Source organism: Palaemon carinicauda, chromosome 4 (genome assembly GCF_036898095.1).
Source record: "Palaemon carinicauda isolate YSFRI2023 chromosome 4, ASM3689809v2, whole genome shotgun sequence".
In the NCBI taxonomy this organism is placed as follows: domain Eukaryota; kingdom Metazoa; phylum Arthropoda; class Malacostraca; order Decapoda; family Palaemonidae; genus Palaemon; species Palaemon carinicauda.
In genome coordinates, this window is record NC_090728.1 from 61279347 (window position 1) to 61296546 (window position 17200).

At 35.4% G+C, this 17200-nt stretch overlaps 1 protein-coding gene across 2 annotated transcripts; it reads left to right on the forward strand.

The window, feature by feature from the left end:
- The first annotated feature begins 1946 nt into the window (after window positions 1-1946).
- On the forward strand, window positions 1947-16965 carry LOC137639976 (sodium- and chloride-dependent GABA transporter 2-like). 2 transcript variants are annotated; one of them, XM_068372309.1, is made up of 11 exons: window positions 1947-2074; window positions 2814-2943; window positions 4091-4201; window positions 5251-5399; window positions 5665-5783; window positions 9043-9271; window positions 9388-9509; window positions 9669-9797; window positions 9914-10117; window positions 11040-11210; window positions 11649-16965. In XM_068372309.1, the coding sequence occupies exons 1-11, from the start codon at window positions 1993-1995 to the stop codon at window positions 11772-11774; spliced, it is 1572 nt and encodes a 523-aa protein (XP_068228410.1). In that variant the 5' UTR covers window positions 1947-1992; the 3' UTR covers window positions 11775-16965. The 2 variants fall into 2 exon arrangements, with proteins under 2 accessions (XP_068228410.1, XP_068228411.1); XM_068372310.1 differs by lacking the exon at window positions 1947-2074 and adding an exon at window positions 2092-2178.
- The last annotated feature ends 235 nt before the right edge of the window (window positions 16966-17200 follow it).

The following is a 17200-nucleotide window of genomic DNA, read 5'->3' on the forward strand; positions in this document are numbered from 1 at the left end:
TTCAAAAAATCTAAATATAATCCAAAATTCCAGAATAGATTTTCCTAAATTCTGAATAAATGTCATCACTAAGAAGGATATATACAATAACACACATGACATCTGTCAGTCTTGAGCAGTACCAAGCCGTACAAGTAAACAAACAATGCAGAGTCTATTGTTGAATAGCGTTTAGTAAAACACAAGTCATATCCTGCCACTTGGATTGGATGCGGGCTCCTAATACCTCGAAACACAAGCTCAAATAAGTAATGACTGTTCCGGTCGTTACTTGTTTGAGGTCCAAGGTCTCCCTAACAGAAGGCATTGAAATGTCCGAGTGAAAACATGGGAACGTGAAATGGCTGGAAGGATGTGTATGGTTATAATCAATTAAATAAATACACAGACATACTCACAGCCACTGTGGGATAAACACAAACACACACATTATATATATATATATATATATATATATATATATATATATATATATATATATATATATATATATATATATATATATATATGTATATATATATATATATATATATATATATATATATATATGTATATATATATATATATATATATATATATATATATGTATATATATATATATATATATATATATATATATATATATATATATATATATATATATATATTTACTGTGCATATATATATATATATATATATATATATATATATATATATATATATATATATATATATATATATATATATATATATATATATATATATATATATATATATATATATATATATATATATATATATATATATACACATACTGTATATATATTCTGTAAAACTAAGATCCAGCACAACACATATATACAAGTTAACTTAATCAAAACTCAATCTATACCATAGAAATAAATTGTTCATTTTACTCACATCTAGCCCTAAATAAGAACAAATCAATAGGTCTGTGAGTAACTAACTCTCTGACTCAGCCATTGACAGTTCTCACTCAACTGTCTGACTAAAGATTAATGTTCACTGACGCAATAGGAATGAACTCAGTTTGCTGAATAGACTAGATAACTAGATACAGACGTTTCTGAAGTATTACGTAGAGAGAGGTAAAAAAAAAACAGCCTTCGTACTCCCCAAGAGAGATTAGTTCACCAAACGTTCAGTTGGGCTCCACAAGGCACTAGACGAGTTTGAAGATCCAGGCCTACATGGTTGAGGGCTATGAAGCGTGAAGTAGATGATGATGAACGGAGAAGTATTGAATTAAAAGCTCAGGATAGAGACGACTGGCGAAATCTAACTGAGGCCCTTTGCGTCAATAGGCGTAAGACATGACGAAGTTTAGAGCAGTATTTTTTCTAGACTGTTAAAAACCGTAATTCTAATCGGAAATTCTCCGTAAAAATCTACTGTTCTCAGTCGTATTTCAGTAAAATACAGGCGACCGTAATTTTACCCTACTTTGTTATTCTTTTACGAGTTGGTGACCGTAATATCACTGCTTAACGTCAATATATCCGTTTTTAAAAACGGTAAATGCCTGGTTGTGGTAACCTAGTGGTAGCGTCCTTGCCTGGTGATTGCCTAACTGGGGTTCGAGTCCCGCTCAAACTCGTTAGTTTCTTTGGTCGCTGTAATCTCACCATACATGTGAGTTAAGGATGGGGGATTTGGGGGAGCCTACAGGTCTATCTGCTGAGTCATCAGCAGCCATTGCCTGGGCCTCCTTGGTCCTAGCTTGGGTGGAGAGGGGACTTGGGCACTGATCATATGTATATATGATCAGTCTCTAGGGCATTGTCCTACTTGATAGGGCAATGTCACTGTCCCTTGTCTCTGCCATTCATGAGTAGCCTTTAAATCTTTAAACTGATCTAATGATTAATTTTGTAATTTCTCTCTGTAAAATAATCACCACTGATCTAATAATCATTGTTCTATTTTTTCTCTGTTATTACAGGTGCTTTCCTCATACCGTATCTTGTCTGTGCCATCGTTGGAGGGGCACCGATGTTTTTCCTGGAGGTGGGCATAGGACAGTTCATGAGCGAAGGAGGCATCTCTGTTTGGAAAATGTCCCCCTTATTCCAAGGTTAGTTGCTGTTCTAACTTATTTTCTGTGTCCTAAATTGCAAAAATACTTGATTCTCTCGTAACTGTTACTAAGGATCACTTTGATGTCCCCCTTATTCCAAGGTTAGTTGCTGTCCTAATTCTTTTTCTGTGTTCTAAATACGACAAGTAATTTATTCTCTTGTAAATGTTACTAGGGGTCACTTTGATGTCGCCATTATTTCAAGGTTAGTTGCTGTCGTAATTCTTTTTCTGTATTCTAAATACGACAAATAATTTATTCTATTGTACTGTTACTAAAGATCACTTTGATGTCCCCTTTATTTCAAGGTTAGAAGCTGTCGTAACTTATTTTGTGTTCTAAATACAAAAAATAATTGATTCTCTTGTAACTGTTACTAAGAATGACTTTGATGTCCCCTTATTTCAAGGTTAGTTGATATTGTAAGATTTTCTGTGCCCTTGGTAAGAATACTTGATTCTCTTGTAACTGTTACTAAGAATCACTTTTATGTCCCCTTTATTTCAAGGTTAGTTGATATTGTAACTTTTGGTGTCCTAAATGTCAAAAAAAAAAAAAAAAAAAAAAAAAAAAAAAAAAAAAAAAAAAAAAAAAAATTCAATTGTAACTGTTAATAAGAATCACTTGGCTGTTTTGTTTTAGGTCCTTTCCTGTGTCCTAAATTATCTTGCAACTTGGTTGATCACGGTTATTTTTCTTCACTTGGTTCTAAGCAACGATTTTGTTTTGTTTTCAGGTATTGGATGTGCCGCAATTGTGGTGTGTAACTGGCTAAACATATACTACATAGTCATCATAGCTTGGGCATTATACTACTTCATATATTCATTCCAAGCTGAGTTGCCTTGGTCATCATGTGACAATGAGTAAGTATTCATTTTCCTTAATTTGAAATTTTAAGCGGCTTATATTCTTATCTTGTTGGCACTTTTTTTCTCTTGGCTGATTATATTCTTATCTTGTTGGCCTTTCTTTTCTTCTGGCTGATCATATTCTTATCTTGTTGGCATTTTTCTCCTGGCTGATCATATTCTTATCTTCTTGGCCCCTTTTCTCCTGGCTGATCATATTCTTATCTTCTTGGCCCCTTTTCTCCTGGCTGATCATATTCTTATCTTGGCATTTTTTTTCTCCTGGCTGATCCTATTGTTATCTTGTCATTTTTTTCCTGGCTGACCATATTCTTTAGTTGGCAATTTTTTTCTCCTGGCTGATCATATTCTTATTTTCTTAGCACTTTTTTTTCTCCTGGCTGATCACATTTTTATCTTGTTGGCACTTTTTCTCCTGGCTGATCATATTCTTATCTTGTTGGCATTTTTCTCCTGGCTGATCATATTCTTATCTTGTTGGCATTTCTTCTCTCGTGGCTGATCATATTCTTATCTTCTTGGCCTTTTTTTTCCTTGGTGATCATATTCTTATCTTGTCATTTTTTCCCGTCTGGTCATATTATTTTATTGGCCTTTTTTCTCGTGGCTGATCATATTCTTATCTTCTTGGCCTTTTTTCCTGGGTAATCATATCTTAATGGCTGATCATATTCTTATCTTATTAGCCTTTATCTTCATGCTCTAATTAATCACCTCAAAAATATTATTGTTTATGGGAACGATTTATACATTTTTTGTGGGGGAGGGGGGGGGTGGGATTTTTCTTGGCTAGTCATCTTTCTATCGTATTGGCCTTCATCATCATATTTTAATTAGTCACCTCAAAATTATGATTCTTTGTGGGAATGATTAATACTTTCTTTTTTTACTGGCTGGTCATATTTCTATCTTATTGGCCTTCATCATCTTATTGTAGTTCACCTTACAATTAGAATTCTTTGCCGGAACGATTGATAGAATTTTAGGGGGAACATTTTTACTGGCTGGTCATATTTTTATCTTATTGACCTTCATCATATTGTAGTCAGTCACCTCACAATTAGAATTCGTTTCTGGAACTATTGATACAATTTGTCAGTGGCAGGAATTCTAACGACTATAATGTTTTTTCTATTTGCAGATGGAATACCGAAGCCTGTGTTTCCTTTACTGGCTTGGCAAACCATACTGTCCTGGCAGATATCAAAGCCATGAACTTGACGCCAAAGGATTCCGTTGTTGAATTCTGGGAGTAAGTATCCGATCCTTTTAACTTTCTATATTGATTAATATCTGTTTAATCTGTTTGTTATACGGCAATATAGCTGATTAATTGGAAAAGAGGAATACTGGTTGCAACAGTATTACCCAGTTTATGAAAAAATTAGTAAGTTTTAACCATTACTTTTTAAAACTCTGCTTCCAGTCTTTTCTCCATTATTGAGATGATTAATTGTCGCGAACGAAGTGAGTGACCTTATATGAAATGCCAAAATTTTCGCGAACGAATCCATAGTTCAGTCAACCCATAGCCCAGTCAACTCATAGCCCAGTCATTCCCTTTTATTACTATCGCCGGGTGAGGGGGAGCAGCTGATATTTTCGGCGGCGGTGTCAATAACTCCTATACCAAGAGATACATTCAAATGATATTTTAAGGGATTATTCAGATATATATATAAGCTTTGTTTCTGCCAATTTTCATTTTCATACCTGCTATAGGCATGCCCTGGCTTTCACTTTTGTTCGTAAGTGACGATTTTTTGCTAAAAATATCAGTGAGGAGAAGCAAACTACTCATAGAGTTTTACAGATATCCAAATGATTTTTCACAGGGTTTGATGTGTGTTATGTGAACTACATTCCTACCAATTTTCGTATTGATACTTGCCATAGAAAAGTTACGCAGATATTTTTTTCGATATCCGTGGGAGGCCTATTTACGGCGAAATTTTTGGCGGTGGAGTAAATTGTTACTTATAGAATAATTTACATATCTAAATGAAAATTTAAGAGACTGATGTGCAACATAGTTTTTCTGTTCATGCCAAATTTCCTGATTATATCTACAATTTAGAAGACACGGCTATCATGTAGCCTTCTTAAATATTCTGTTAAATGTAGCAACATTACAGTGAAGTGGGTGATAGTGAGCGACATCAACTAGGGTCAATACCGATTATATAAACAATATCCGTCCCGAGTTGTAGCTAGTATTATTACAGTTATCATAATAATAATCAAGATTATTAAAATTATCATTATTACTAAAGGTTCTTTCCCTTCCCTTCTCAACTACAGTCGCAAAGTGCTACAGATCACCGACGGAGTTCACGACATGGGCGGCATGGTGTGGCCCCTCTTCGGAACCCTCCTTTTCTCATGGGTGATCACGTACTTCGCCATCTGGAAGGGTGTCAAGGTTACTGGCAAGATCATGTATTTCACAGGTAGGTTTCATCCTAAAGGGCGACCGATGTTCAAACAGAAATACGAAAAAAAAAAAAAAAATTCTGATGGTGCCGCACGCTACCCATCATCACGGCCAATCACTTCCTCCCGGTTTGCTATACCTGGCATATGTGAAATAGCTGCCATTAACCGCAAACGCCCCCCGAGACTTGAGCGAACCAGCCGCTCATTTATTAACCAGCATTACATTTCAGAAGTGAATTGGTTTGCTGATGATGCAGTACTAACGAAACATCTTTACAGCTACTTTCCCGTATGTGATGCTAACGGCGCTCTTGGTCCGAGGGGTGACGCTGCCGGGGGCTTCAGAGGGTATCCGGTTCTACTTGGAGCCTAAGTGGGAGAAAGTCCTCGATCACAAGGTAATTATTAAAATGTGTTTTCAGGACCAAAGGCAGGGTACATTGGTCGCGGCTGCGGGCAGTATTGAGATCAGCGTCCGTCCGACTTGCAGGTAAACCGTAATTTTAATGCTTGGCCACAAGTCTCCTCCCCAACACCTTAAACTGGTATATTTGGACGCTTATGTTTTAAGCCTGTTCCATGTGATGTTATCGATTAGAGGCATATGCTGTGCTATGATATATTGGCTGGAACGTTATTATACTGTATTGTACATATGCAATGTGACTTCACAGGTTCGCAGGTCGAGTCCAGGTCTGATCCGCAAACAATGTCTTGAGTTTGTGACTCTGGTGACTCTGGCTTCATTCTGTATACAGTATATGTAAAGATTTACACTCACTCAGGTCGTCTTAGTAGAGATCCATGGTCGACGGGGGGAGAATGTTTTACAAATGTATATGTTTTTTTCTGTCTATCAGATGTCTTTCGAACTGTCAGTTATTGCTGGTCTCATTTTATAGAACCTTGTTCTTTCCTATGGTGGTGTGACCATTTTATGAAGTTGATTTAATCATTGATATTAAGAACTGTCTTGAAATGAAAATGATGGAATACAAGTGCATTTTTGAAGACTGCATGTGAATTTAAGAAATGTATTTTACCCATTGCAGAGTCGCTATGTCGAGTGCCTGCATATTGAATGTCATCTTTGTTTACAGAGCGTTGTATCTATAAGCATTCATTCTAATCATGGAATCATCTATGGTCATTGTTTTTCAGCCGCATTCAATTAACCATCTGGTTAAAACAGTTTGAACTGAACATAACTTGGCCGTTGGCGATCCTGGACGAGTCGAAATGTATCCACCAAAAGATTGTTAGCTTGAAATATGACTTAGAATTGCTATATTGAATTTTCCTAATGAGGCACATTTGCACTGACTCGCAGGGGTGCCCTTTTTAGCTCGGAAAAGTTTCCTACTAGCTGATTGGCTGGACAAAATCAATCTAACCAATCAGTTATTAGGAAACATTTTGGAACTAAAAGGGCACACTGACTAGCAGGGGTGCCCTTTTTAGCTCGGAAAAGTTTCCTACTAGCCGATTGGCTGGATAAAATCATTCTAACCAATCAGTTATTAGGAAACTTTCTGGAACTGAAGGGCACACTGACTAGCAGGGGTGCCCATTTAGCTCGGAAAAGTTTCCTACTAGCAGATTGGCTGGACAAAATCATTCTAATCAAGCAGCTAGAAGGAAACCTTTCCGTGCTAAAAGGGCCCACTGACTCGCAAGAGTGCCCTTTTGGCTTTGACGAGTTTCCTACTAGCTGATTGGCTGGACAAAATCATTCTAATCAAGCAGCTAGTAGGGAACATTTCCGAACTAAAAGGGCACCCCTGCTAGTCAGGGCAAATGCGCCTCAATAAAAAAAAATTAAGCATACTGCTACCTGACACTTTTATATATCTTTTTGCATATGAAATATTGTATAGGTAGAATGAATGACCCATATGTATGGGATCCTTCTCTTTCAGTAGCGGCAGTCATCTTGAACTATTTTTCTTCATTGCTGATTTTCTTTATTTATCAAGATATTTTGACTCAAAACATAAGAAAATAGTATTCTGATTTACTAGGCAAAGATAACGACAAAAGACTTTTAATGAATTCTAAGAACTTTAATCAATGTTGAACTGGTAGCATAAGGAGCACGAGAAAGCTATAAATTTGTAGTTTCAAAATATTTAAATCTAGAAGGAAATGCAAAAGTAAAAATCCTACCAAGAATTGAACTGTTTTCAGTTGCAATTCTTTCAAAAATATGTATATAAAACTAAAAACCTTAGAAATTTCTTTTTGAATCTTTTGATACTAATCTTCAATTTATGACTTAGGAGAAAGTAAAAAAAATCAATCAAAATTGTCCTCAGAATAAATAGTAGCCTACATTATTTGTAAAAAACATGAAAAAGATTACTGGTATGTTATAGACGCTAGTCAACTAGATTTTCCACCACTGGTTTATATTAAAAGAATGATACAATCTTAAAAAGATTGAACACTATAACCCACATTATATTATCAAAGATTTTATAAGATTGTAATGTTATACCCACTCTAAGTATGCACTATGTATGAGATATCAAACCCAGTGGAAAAAAAAATCTAATTCGTTTATGAGACGATACATTTGGTTTATGATTGTGTGGCTGAATATTTGCCGACTTATTCTATGGTTAGGATAACATATAATCCCGATGTGATACTAGTAATATTGCATATGTAGAGAATGGAATGGTTAGCTCTCGTTTTAACCCAGTTATGAAGAAAAGAGAGAAATGAGCTTGAATATTTGCTTGTCCAGTGAATTGCATTCTTTGACATGATCTTTGAAACCCTGTATGGTACGGATGAAGAAAAACTTGGCACTTATAAAAGAGATATGATTTGAGAAATGAAGCACTTAGATGAATTTCTGAGCTCTTTCAGTAAAAGACTGCGAGAAATGCCAAAATATTGTGCACAGATCCTGAAGTTTTTTGTTTGCATTTTTTTATGTTTCCATCATATGACTTTCAAGTCAGATATAACTAATTGCAGACAATTTCCCAAGAATTAACAAAGTGCACCCTTAGAGCAGCACTGACAGGTCTCACGTCAATAACTATCAATGAAATCTAGCGCACGTAGCTCTTACCAAAAGGGCAAGATAAGCCCCAGCATAAGTTAGCATTTCTTTCGAAGACGTCATACATTTTGGAATTCTGTAAAACCTTAACTCAGTAAGGTGCAGAAAGACACCTCAGTTTTGAAGACCATGCAATTGTGACATTTACATCTTTGAATAATGTCAAACCTTACTCAGTAATGTGCAGAAAGGCACCTCAGTTTTGAAGACCATGCAATTGTGACATTTACATCATAGAATTAGTCAAACCTTTACTCAGTGAGGTGCAGAAAGGCACCTCGGTAAATAACTTCCACTGAAAGAAATTCTATCTTATGTGAATGTTAAGGGCAAGCTACAGTGCTGATGCTAAGTATTGTGTGATGACGCTCGACCTTATCATGAAATCTCTCATGATATAAACGAAATGGCCAAGTATAAATCCTTCTCTGTTTATTTTCTTGGTCTTTTGTCTGGACACTCAAAATGGGAAACTGAAATATGTCATAATTGATACACCTGGCATATGGCACGAGGCAAATAAGGTCCTTCCTTGGGACTGTTACTTCTTCCAGCTATTTCCACATTCTTCTTTATCTTCGCAGGTGTGGAATGACGCTGGTACCCAGATCTTCTATTCCTATGCCGTCGCCCTGGGAGGTATGATTGCCCTTGGTTCCTATAACAAGTTCGACAACAACTTCATCAAGCAATGCAGTTTTCTTTGCGTCTGCAATTCTATGACGTCTCTATTTGCTGGATTTGGAATCTTTAGCATTCTTGGCTTCATGAGCTACCAGCTGGAGTTACCAATGGAAGAAGTTGCTGAAGCTGGTAGGTTATTCTTTCAAGAATTATGCTACATTTATATAATGCAACAGAATGCAGTTATCAATAAAGGTGGTGTTAAGAATTTCATTGTGGTGTCTAATATGCCATTCTTTTCACAGGTCCTGGTTTGGCCTTTATTGCCTATCCAAAAGCTATGGCGGCTATGCCCTTAGCTCCTCTGTGGTCAGCCTTGTTCTTCTGTATGATCCTCATGGTCGGAATGGACTCTCAGTTTGTTCAAGTAAGTTTTTATTATTATCATTACTAGCCAAGTTACAACCCTAGTTGGAAAAGCAGGATGCTATAGTATTTTCCCTTGATAGAAGCCCCTTCATGATTTTATTCATCAACTTTTTAAATTCATAAATTACCCTTTTGAATAACTATATCTCATTTTCAGGTGGAATCAGTAGTTACAGCAATCGTTGATCTGTTCCCTGATGTTCTTCGCGTTGGTCGACGACGTGAAGTACTTGTTGGCGTCGTATGCCTCGTTGACTTTGCAATTGGCTGCACAATGGTTATGCAAGTACGTTAAACTTGATTTGTACATTTAGATAAACTTTGAAACTTTCCTATAGTGTCATAGTATCAAGTTAGACTTATGGGGACTATCAAATCTAATAAAATTGTTGACTTTTTCAGGGAGGAATGTATGTCTTCCAAATCTTTGACACCTTCTCAGCAAGCGGTATTATCCTATTGACCATTTGCTTCTGCGAGAGTATGGTTATTGGTTGGGTGTATGGTGCAAGGAGGTTCTACGACAATATCACCATGATGCTTGGGTACAGCATCAACCCTTACCTGCAGATCTGCTGGAGATTCCTGACCCCAATCATGACAATAGTGAGTAGAACATTATCCGGTACGCTGTAAAAATTTCTGTAAAACACGAAAAAAAATCCTGGAATGAATGTTACCAGGCATATACCATTTTAAAAACGGATACATTGACATAAATGGGTGATATTACGGTCCCAACCCGTAAAAGATAATAACAAAGTAGGGTAAAGTTACGTTCGCCGGTATATTACTGAAATACGGCCGAGAACAGTATTTTACTGAGAATTTCCAATTAAAATTGCAGCTTTTTTAAAAGTGTAGATAAGCAGAGTTTTACGTTCATTGCATATTACATGCCTACAACATGGCTGAATAGGTTACTATAACTAGATTAAATACTTTTCTTTTTAGCGAATGTGTCATTTTACTTTTCATAATCTTATTATGCTTACCAAAAGCTCTCTATTCATTGAGTATCTTTTACGCGACAATTTAATTTATTCATATAAGCCATAAATACCTTTTAATATCAAATTTGCACTGCGTTGGGATCAGAGGCCCAGAGGGGAATTAACTTTATGATAATAGTCCTGGTCAGGTCAAGGATTCGAACCCAGACCAAGTCGAAACTGAGGTTACAGCGACTCGTTTTTACCATCAGACCATAGAGATAAAAGTTGACAACTATTTCATGCATATTCCTGTCGAATTTAGGTAGATATTGAAAATTCATCATCATCATCTCCTACGCCTATTGACGCAAAGGGCCTCAGTTAGCTTATACCAGTCGTCTCTGTCTTAAGCTTTTAATTCAATACTTCTCCATTCATCATCTCCTACTTCATGCTCCATAGTCCTCGACCATGTAGGTCTGGGTCTTCCAACTCTTCTAGTGCCTTGTGGAGTCCAGCTGAACGTTTGGTGAACTAATCTCTCTTCGGGAGTCTAAAGACAATCAAAACATTTTTTTTTTTTTTTTTTGCAGAGCATGATCGTGGTTGCCCTCGTCTTCAATGAGCCACTGACTTACAACAAGACTTACCTGTATCCCGGCTGGGCACAAGGACTTGGATGGCTCCTTGTGATTGCATCTCTGATTTGGATTCCTACGTACATCGTCTACAAGTTCTTCCAGTATCCTGGAACATGGAGAGAGGTACGATAAATTTTGCACATTTAGACGTGTTTTTCATATACAAATAAGCCATGTATTTTTTATGCATTAATGTCTGGATTCTCTTACCGACCTCGGGATCAGAGCCCCAGGCGAAATCACACAGAGACAATAGCTTCTGACTGGCCGGGAATCGAACCCTGGTCCAGGAAACTTGTATGAAGAGTGAAAGATATGTTTCAATTAATTTAGGTCATAATCGTCTGTTGTTTTATTATTATTATTATTATTATTATTATTATTATTATTATTATTATTAACAAAGCTACATCCCTAGGAAAAGAAGGGCTCCAACAGGGACAAAATAGCCCAGTGAGGAAAGGAAATAAAGAAGTAATAAACTATCTAAAAAAAAGTAGTAACATCAAAACAGATATGTCATATATAAACTATGTAACATTTCCTTATATCTTTCCGCAGAAATGGATAGCCTCAACTCGCCCTATCCTGAAGGCCCATCATCTTCGACCACAGGACTGGAATGAGAATCCCAACCTGGAATACAAGAAAACAATGACTATGGATCCCCTAACGGAAAGTGCATAAGAACATCCACCTTCTATCTCTACTGAGTTATGCATAGAACCAATCCCAGCTTGTTTCAGAAGTAGACGTTTTAACTCCAGGTTTGCCAGGTTTTCTAAATTTAGAAAAGGCCAACTTCTAATCAACTACAGTTTTGAAGGCCAAGCTATTGCTATAAAAAGGCCAAAAGTATAGCATTTAAGGCCAACCTTTTTTTTTCATGATGTTACTCAAGATCAACCAGTTTCAAGAGGGCCAAATTTGAGGCTTTAGGACTGAAAAAGGCCAACCTGGAAACCCTGTTTAACTCTACTTCGGTAAAAGCTAGAGGGTAAGACAAATTTTGAGCATAATTTTCACAATACGGGACCACCCTGCCCTGTCCCCTAAACTGACTTGGTGACATTAAACTGGAACAATACTTAGAAAATGCACAACAAATATTTATGTATGTTAGTTCATCCAATGTGATGATAGCTCATTTCTTTAATTGTTCCTAGATTATTTGCTCATATTTGTGCTATTTAGGCTGTCGTCGTGATGGCAGATAGGATGATTTTATTAAGAAAAACATAACAGAAAGGTAGAAAAACATTGTCAACCTTGAATATATTTTTCTGTAGGAGTAATAAGTAAAGTATGATGCTTCATTATTTCATAATAAGGAATAGCACAGCGCTGCTTGTGACATCTGTAATAGTATTATCTTTCCCCAGTGTATTATGTAGATGCAGAGACTATATCATATGAGATTAATTAGATATAACATGAAATGATTTTGAGACACACCTACCAAATTCATAGATTCGCCATGTAAAGGTTGACTGCCTTGGAACACAACGTCAAACCGTTTTCATGTAAGAAATATATTTTATAATTTAATGTTGTAGAGGAAAAGAGAATTATATTCTGTAGGTCCGATACAATTTGGCATTTGTTAGAAGCAATTTCTAGGTGTCATTGCTATGAACTAAAAACAAAAAACCTCGAATATTCTTTCTATCTGTTTCTATATGATAGTCTCCTGTTTTGGCAGTATTCTGCAAATGTTGGTAGAGTAAATATTTTTAAATGTACCTGCAGCAGCTTTCAGATTATTTCCTCGTATTTTCATAAATCAATATTTTTATTTCCAAACGAGAATGCTGTGCCATAGTAGTTATATTAAACTACTCATTGTTTCCTTTAGCATCATGTTAAATTGCACGTTATATGAAACAGCGAAATAGGGCATTTCTTATCATAATTTACTTAGGAGATTCTAACATACATAATTTCAAAATTCCATCATTTTTCAAAAACTGGATAAAGAAAATCTACCTCCTTAATTATTTCATGCTGCAGGATCTATTGATGCTTCATAAAAAGAATAGTCCCGCTCAAACTCGTTAAGTTTTTTGGTCGCTGCAACCTCACCATCCTTGTGAGCTAAGGATGGGGGTGTTGGGGGAGCCTATAGGTCTATCTGCTGAGATATCAGCAGCCATTGCCAGGCCCTCCTTGGCCCTAGCTTGAGTGGAGAGGGGGCTTGGGCGTTGATCATATTTATATATATGGTCAGTCTCTATGGCATTGCCCTGCTTGATAGGGCAATGTCACTGTCCCTCTGCCATTCATGAGCGGTCTTTAAACCTTTGATAGAAGCATGTAATATTATGATGTTAGAGCTTCAATCCTGATTTTGTTAACGTATAAAAAGCCTAAGTAATATCAAAGAAAAAAATGTTCAATAGTCAGTTTATTTGAAGTGAAAATTCCACAGATAATTTGTAGAAGAGTATTTATAGTAATAAGCTCATTATGTAGTCGTAATGGTTGATATTTCTACAGCCATTATAGATTTTTAACTGATCTGTATAACCCATTTTCCATTACGAATCATTATAGTCATCAGTTCAGCCATTTCATTGTTTTGTGTCTGCATTTCATGGCTTAAAGTTGTGCATCATATCTTTTCATTGTCATATATGTATATTCAGAAGTGCATATTTTTTAAAGTAAGAGTAGTCTTAAGGATTTTTTAGTGAGCATCTGTGATGTACCGAGAATGTTTACTCGTTTTTTAACAATAAGGAACACAAACTTTTTTTGAGTTCGGTCTTTTACTGAATTAGTTTCAGTTTATCATCAATTCTCACGATTAGCAGAAAACAATAACTCAATAAATGTTGTCGTCAGTGGAAAAGTATTGTAAAAGGCAAAAGTTTTTCCTTTTGAAATCAATGCCATTTTTTCAGAGAAGCTGTGACTCACTTCACAATTTGGAGCATAACCCCAAGTTCCTATGTTTTTTATCCTCTGTAGGATTTTTTCACCGTCTCGGCTAATGCTGGATCCAGTACCTGAATCCTTTCTTTACATAAGAATGTCAACATATCAATAAAAATTTTGCTTTTGATGAGAATAACCAAATTTTTCTTACTATACATACTTTAAGTTCATGTTTGTTAAACTAAACTGTACTGTTATGAACAGTTGATATTTAGAAAAAATTTAATACTTTGCTTCTATCTATAACTTTATTGCTTTTAATAAGAATAACCTCTAAATTTTTCCTGCTATAGATACTGAATACTTCATTACCTTTCATACTTGTTAAACGAAACTGTACTTTATGTATAGATACAGAACACTTGATATTTTGAAGAAAAAAAATTAAATACTTTGCTTCAATCTATAACTTCAGCTATTGGTATTTAATATAACAAGATATGTTTCAATCTGTCTACATCTGGCTTTCATTTCTAATTTGCATTTATGAGAATTCGCATTACTGAACTCAGAACATAAACCAATTGAAAAAAAAAACTATATATGAACTTAGCTTCTCTCCCTTTAACTATAATTTTTATTTTGCATCTTTTGAAGACGTTCGTCAATGTAGCAAATTTATACAGAGACGCGCATTGCATAATACGAAAACTTGTAAAGAAATAAGATTGATATTGTTTCAATAATTTTCCGTTTAATATCTTGTAAATCTATTCACTATGCTGAATTACGATAAATGAGAAAAAATGTTCCTTCTGCTATTGAAGAACTATATAACTTATTTATTTTCTGTCTAGGGTGAGGAGTTTGTTAAAGCACTGTCCACGCGATCGGGCATGCCCGACGGGCAAACAGTGATACCAGGCCACAATAGTTAGTGAAAAGGAGGGTTGATGACGTCAGGAAGCGGGAAAACTAAAGGCAGCGATCTGGCAACACTGTATGATGCCCGATCCCTATCTGTGGTTTTCCCGCTTCTGACGTCATTAACCCTCATTCCCACTAACTATTGTGGTCTGGTATCACTGTTTGCCCGTCGGGCATGCTCGATCGTGTGGACAGGGCTTTAAGAGAACAGTTGCATCATTCCATTATTTGTCTTGTCTCTCTCTCTCTCTCTCCCGTGAAATAATTATAGACCGTTTACCTTCATATGAAACCTTTTTTTTTTATTTTCTAGTTTCATTCATCTCCACAACACACGCCTCATTGAGCTTCCCATTCTCCTGTATTATAGATCATGCACAAGCTCGCCACTGAAATAATCCATTTTATATTGTCTTCCATTTCTGTAAAGCAGGCAAATGGACTTTTATTCTAGTTTTTTATTTCCTATTCTGGAAATAGTTTTCTCATAACTAATCAAAGCTGCTACCTTGAAAAGGCTTTTTTTTTTGTTTGAAATATAATTTTATGTTTGTGGTGTGAAATTCCAGCCACGGTTTTTTTCTTGACGTTCATATTTTTCACATTTACCGTAGTCTGACAAAGGGTGCTGCTTAGTTTAGCTATTAATTTCAGTTCTGTGAACTTTTTGAGTTTTACCAAGAGCTCTGAGTTTATTACCTCGTAAGTAAATGAATGAAACTTCTAAATGATCTTTACATTGGATAGCTCAGACCTCCGTTAAAGACTGGGGCAATTGTCTACTAGGTTTTTTTTTCCTTTAAACTAGTCAAATTTCATCATCAATATAATTTGTTTTAAATTTGTAAAGAAATCATGAATGTATGTATTAACCAATAAACTGTCAGTGGTGAATCCAGCAAAATTTCAGATTTAGTAAAGTCTTATAAGACCATACAAACCCTACTTAGTTGATATTTACTGGAAGGGTTCTCATCAGACCCTCTTCAATGAGTACTACTTGCTATGGTTTGTGTGATTTGTAAAAATGTTTCACTGTTTTTTAACTTTTGACTAAGTCACCGGTGGCAGTGAAAGGCTTAATTGCAATTATGTACATATTCCTTTTTTATTGGGCCATTTGTTACCACAGAAATGTTAAGAAAAGAAAAAATTTTCAAATGACACTTATGTCATCAAATCTTTAAACGGTGTACAAAAATCTGATAGGCAACATTGCTCCAACCTTTCACTTTTTTATATTGTCTGTATTATTCTTATAACATTGAAATTTTCTTTAAACAACCTGCCAAATATTGATAATGAAATTCAAAGAGAATTACTGATGAGTGTTAATAAAGTCACAAAACCATCATCCAGATGCACCACAACCACAATAATGATAATTATGATAATTACCACAAAAGGATTCTATGCTTCTGAAGAGTTCATTTTTAGCCTACTGGGACTTTGATGCTTTTAATGATTAATTTTGGCAAATCATCATCATAATCATCCACATCATCATAGGATATCAATGCTTGGATGTGATTCACAACAGAAACTTAGTGAGTGCCTTGGGAAAGGGCTGGCTATCATCTGTATTTAAGTATGCAAGTACTAGAAGGGCTATTGTTTCCTAAACGCCAAGTAGGTAATACATTTATAAAATGCTCTATTAACTGATGTTGTATTAGTTTACATTATTTAACATCTGGATAAGTAGCATACAACAGAGTAATTTCAAGCAATAATATCGTTTTACTGTACTTTTGAAGACACGTGTGGTGGCATAAATATCTTGTATTTTGGCAGAAAATGTTGTCAAACAATTGGAGCGTTTCATTATTTTGTAGTTAAAATCTCAATTTACATGATATTGTGAGAGAAAATTACCTTTTTAGAGAAGGCCCAGAGGTGACTGTTCTACAGTGGCCAAATCAGGCTCTTGCCTGATTTAGGAAACTATGGATTCATTAAACAATAAAATGTAATATTGAAGAAGGAAAGTGTTTTTCGGTGAGCTGTAGAACTATATTTTCTTACTGTGAAATATGAATATGGTCTGTGCTGTTAAATAAAGTATGAAAATATATATATCTGTTTTATTACTGTCTTCATTATTGATATGATTCTGTTCTAACATATAAATGAAGCTACTTAGACTACAAAGCTTTGATGCTGTAAAGATATAAAGATTTCCTGTACAATCATGGTACATATTATTATTATTATTATTATTATTATTATTATTATTATTATTATTATTATTATTATTTGCTAAGCCACAACCCTAATTGGAAAAGCAGGATGCTATAAGCCCAAGGGCT

What these genes read in the sequence shown, in the direction of transcription:
- LOC137639976 (XM_068372309.1), top strand. Translation starts at nt 1,993, where the DNA reads ATGTTTTTCCTGGAGGTGGGCATAGGACAGTTCATGAGCGAAGGAGGC. An exon ending in TGGTCATCATGTGACAATGA is followed by an intron (nt 2,944 to 4,090) that starts GTAAGTATTCAT and finishes TTCTATTTGCAG; the next exon opens with ATGGAATACCGAAGCCTGTG. An exon ending in CAAGATCATGTATTTCACAG is followed by an intron (nt 5,400 to 5,664) that starts GTAGGTTTCATC and finishes ACATCTTTACAG; the next exon opens with CTACTTTCCCGTATGTGATG.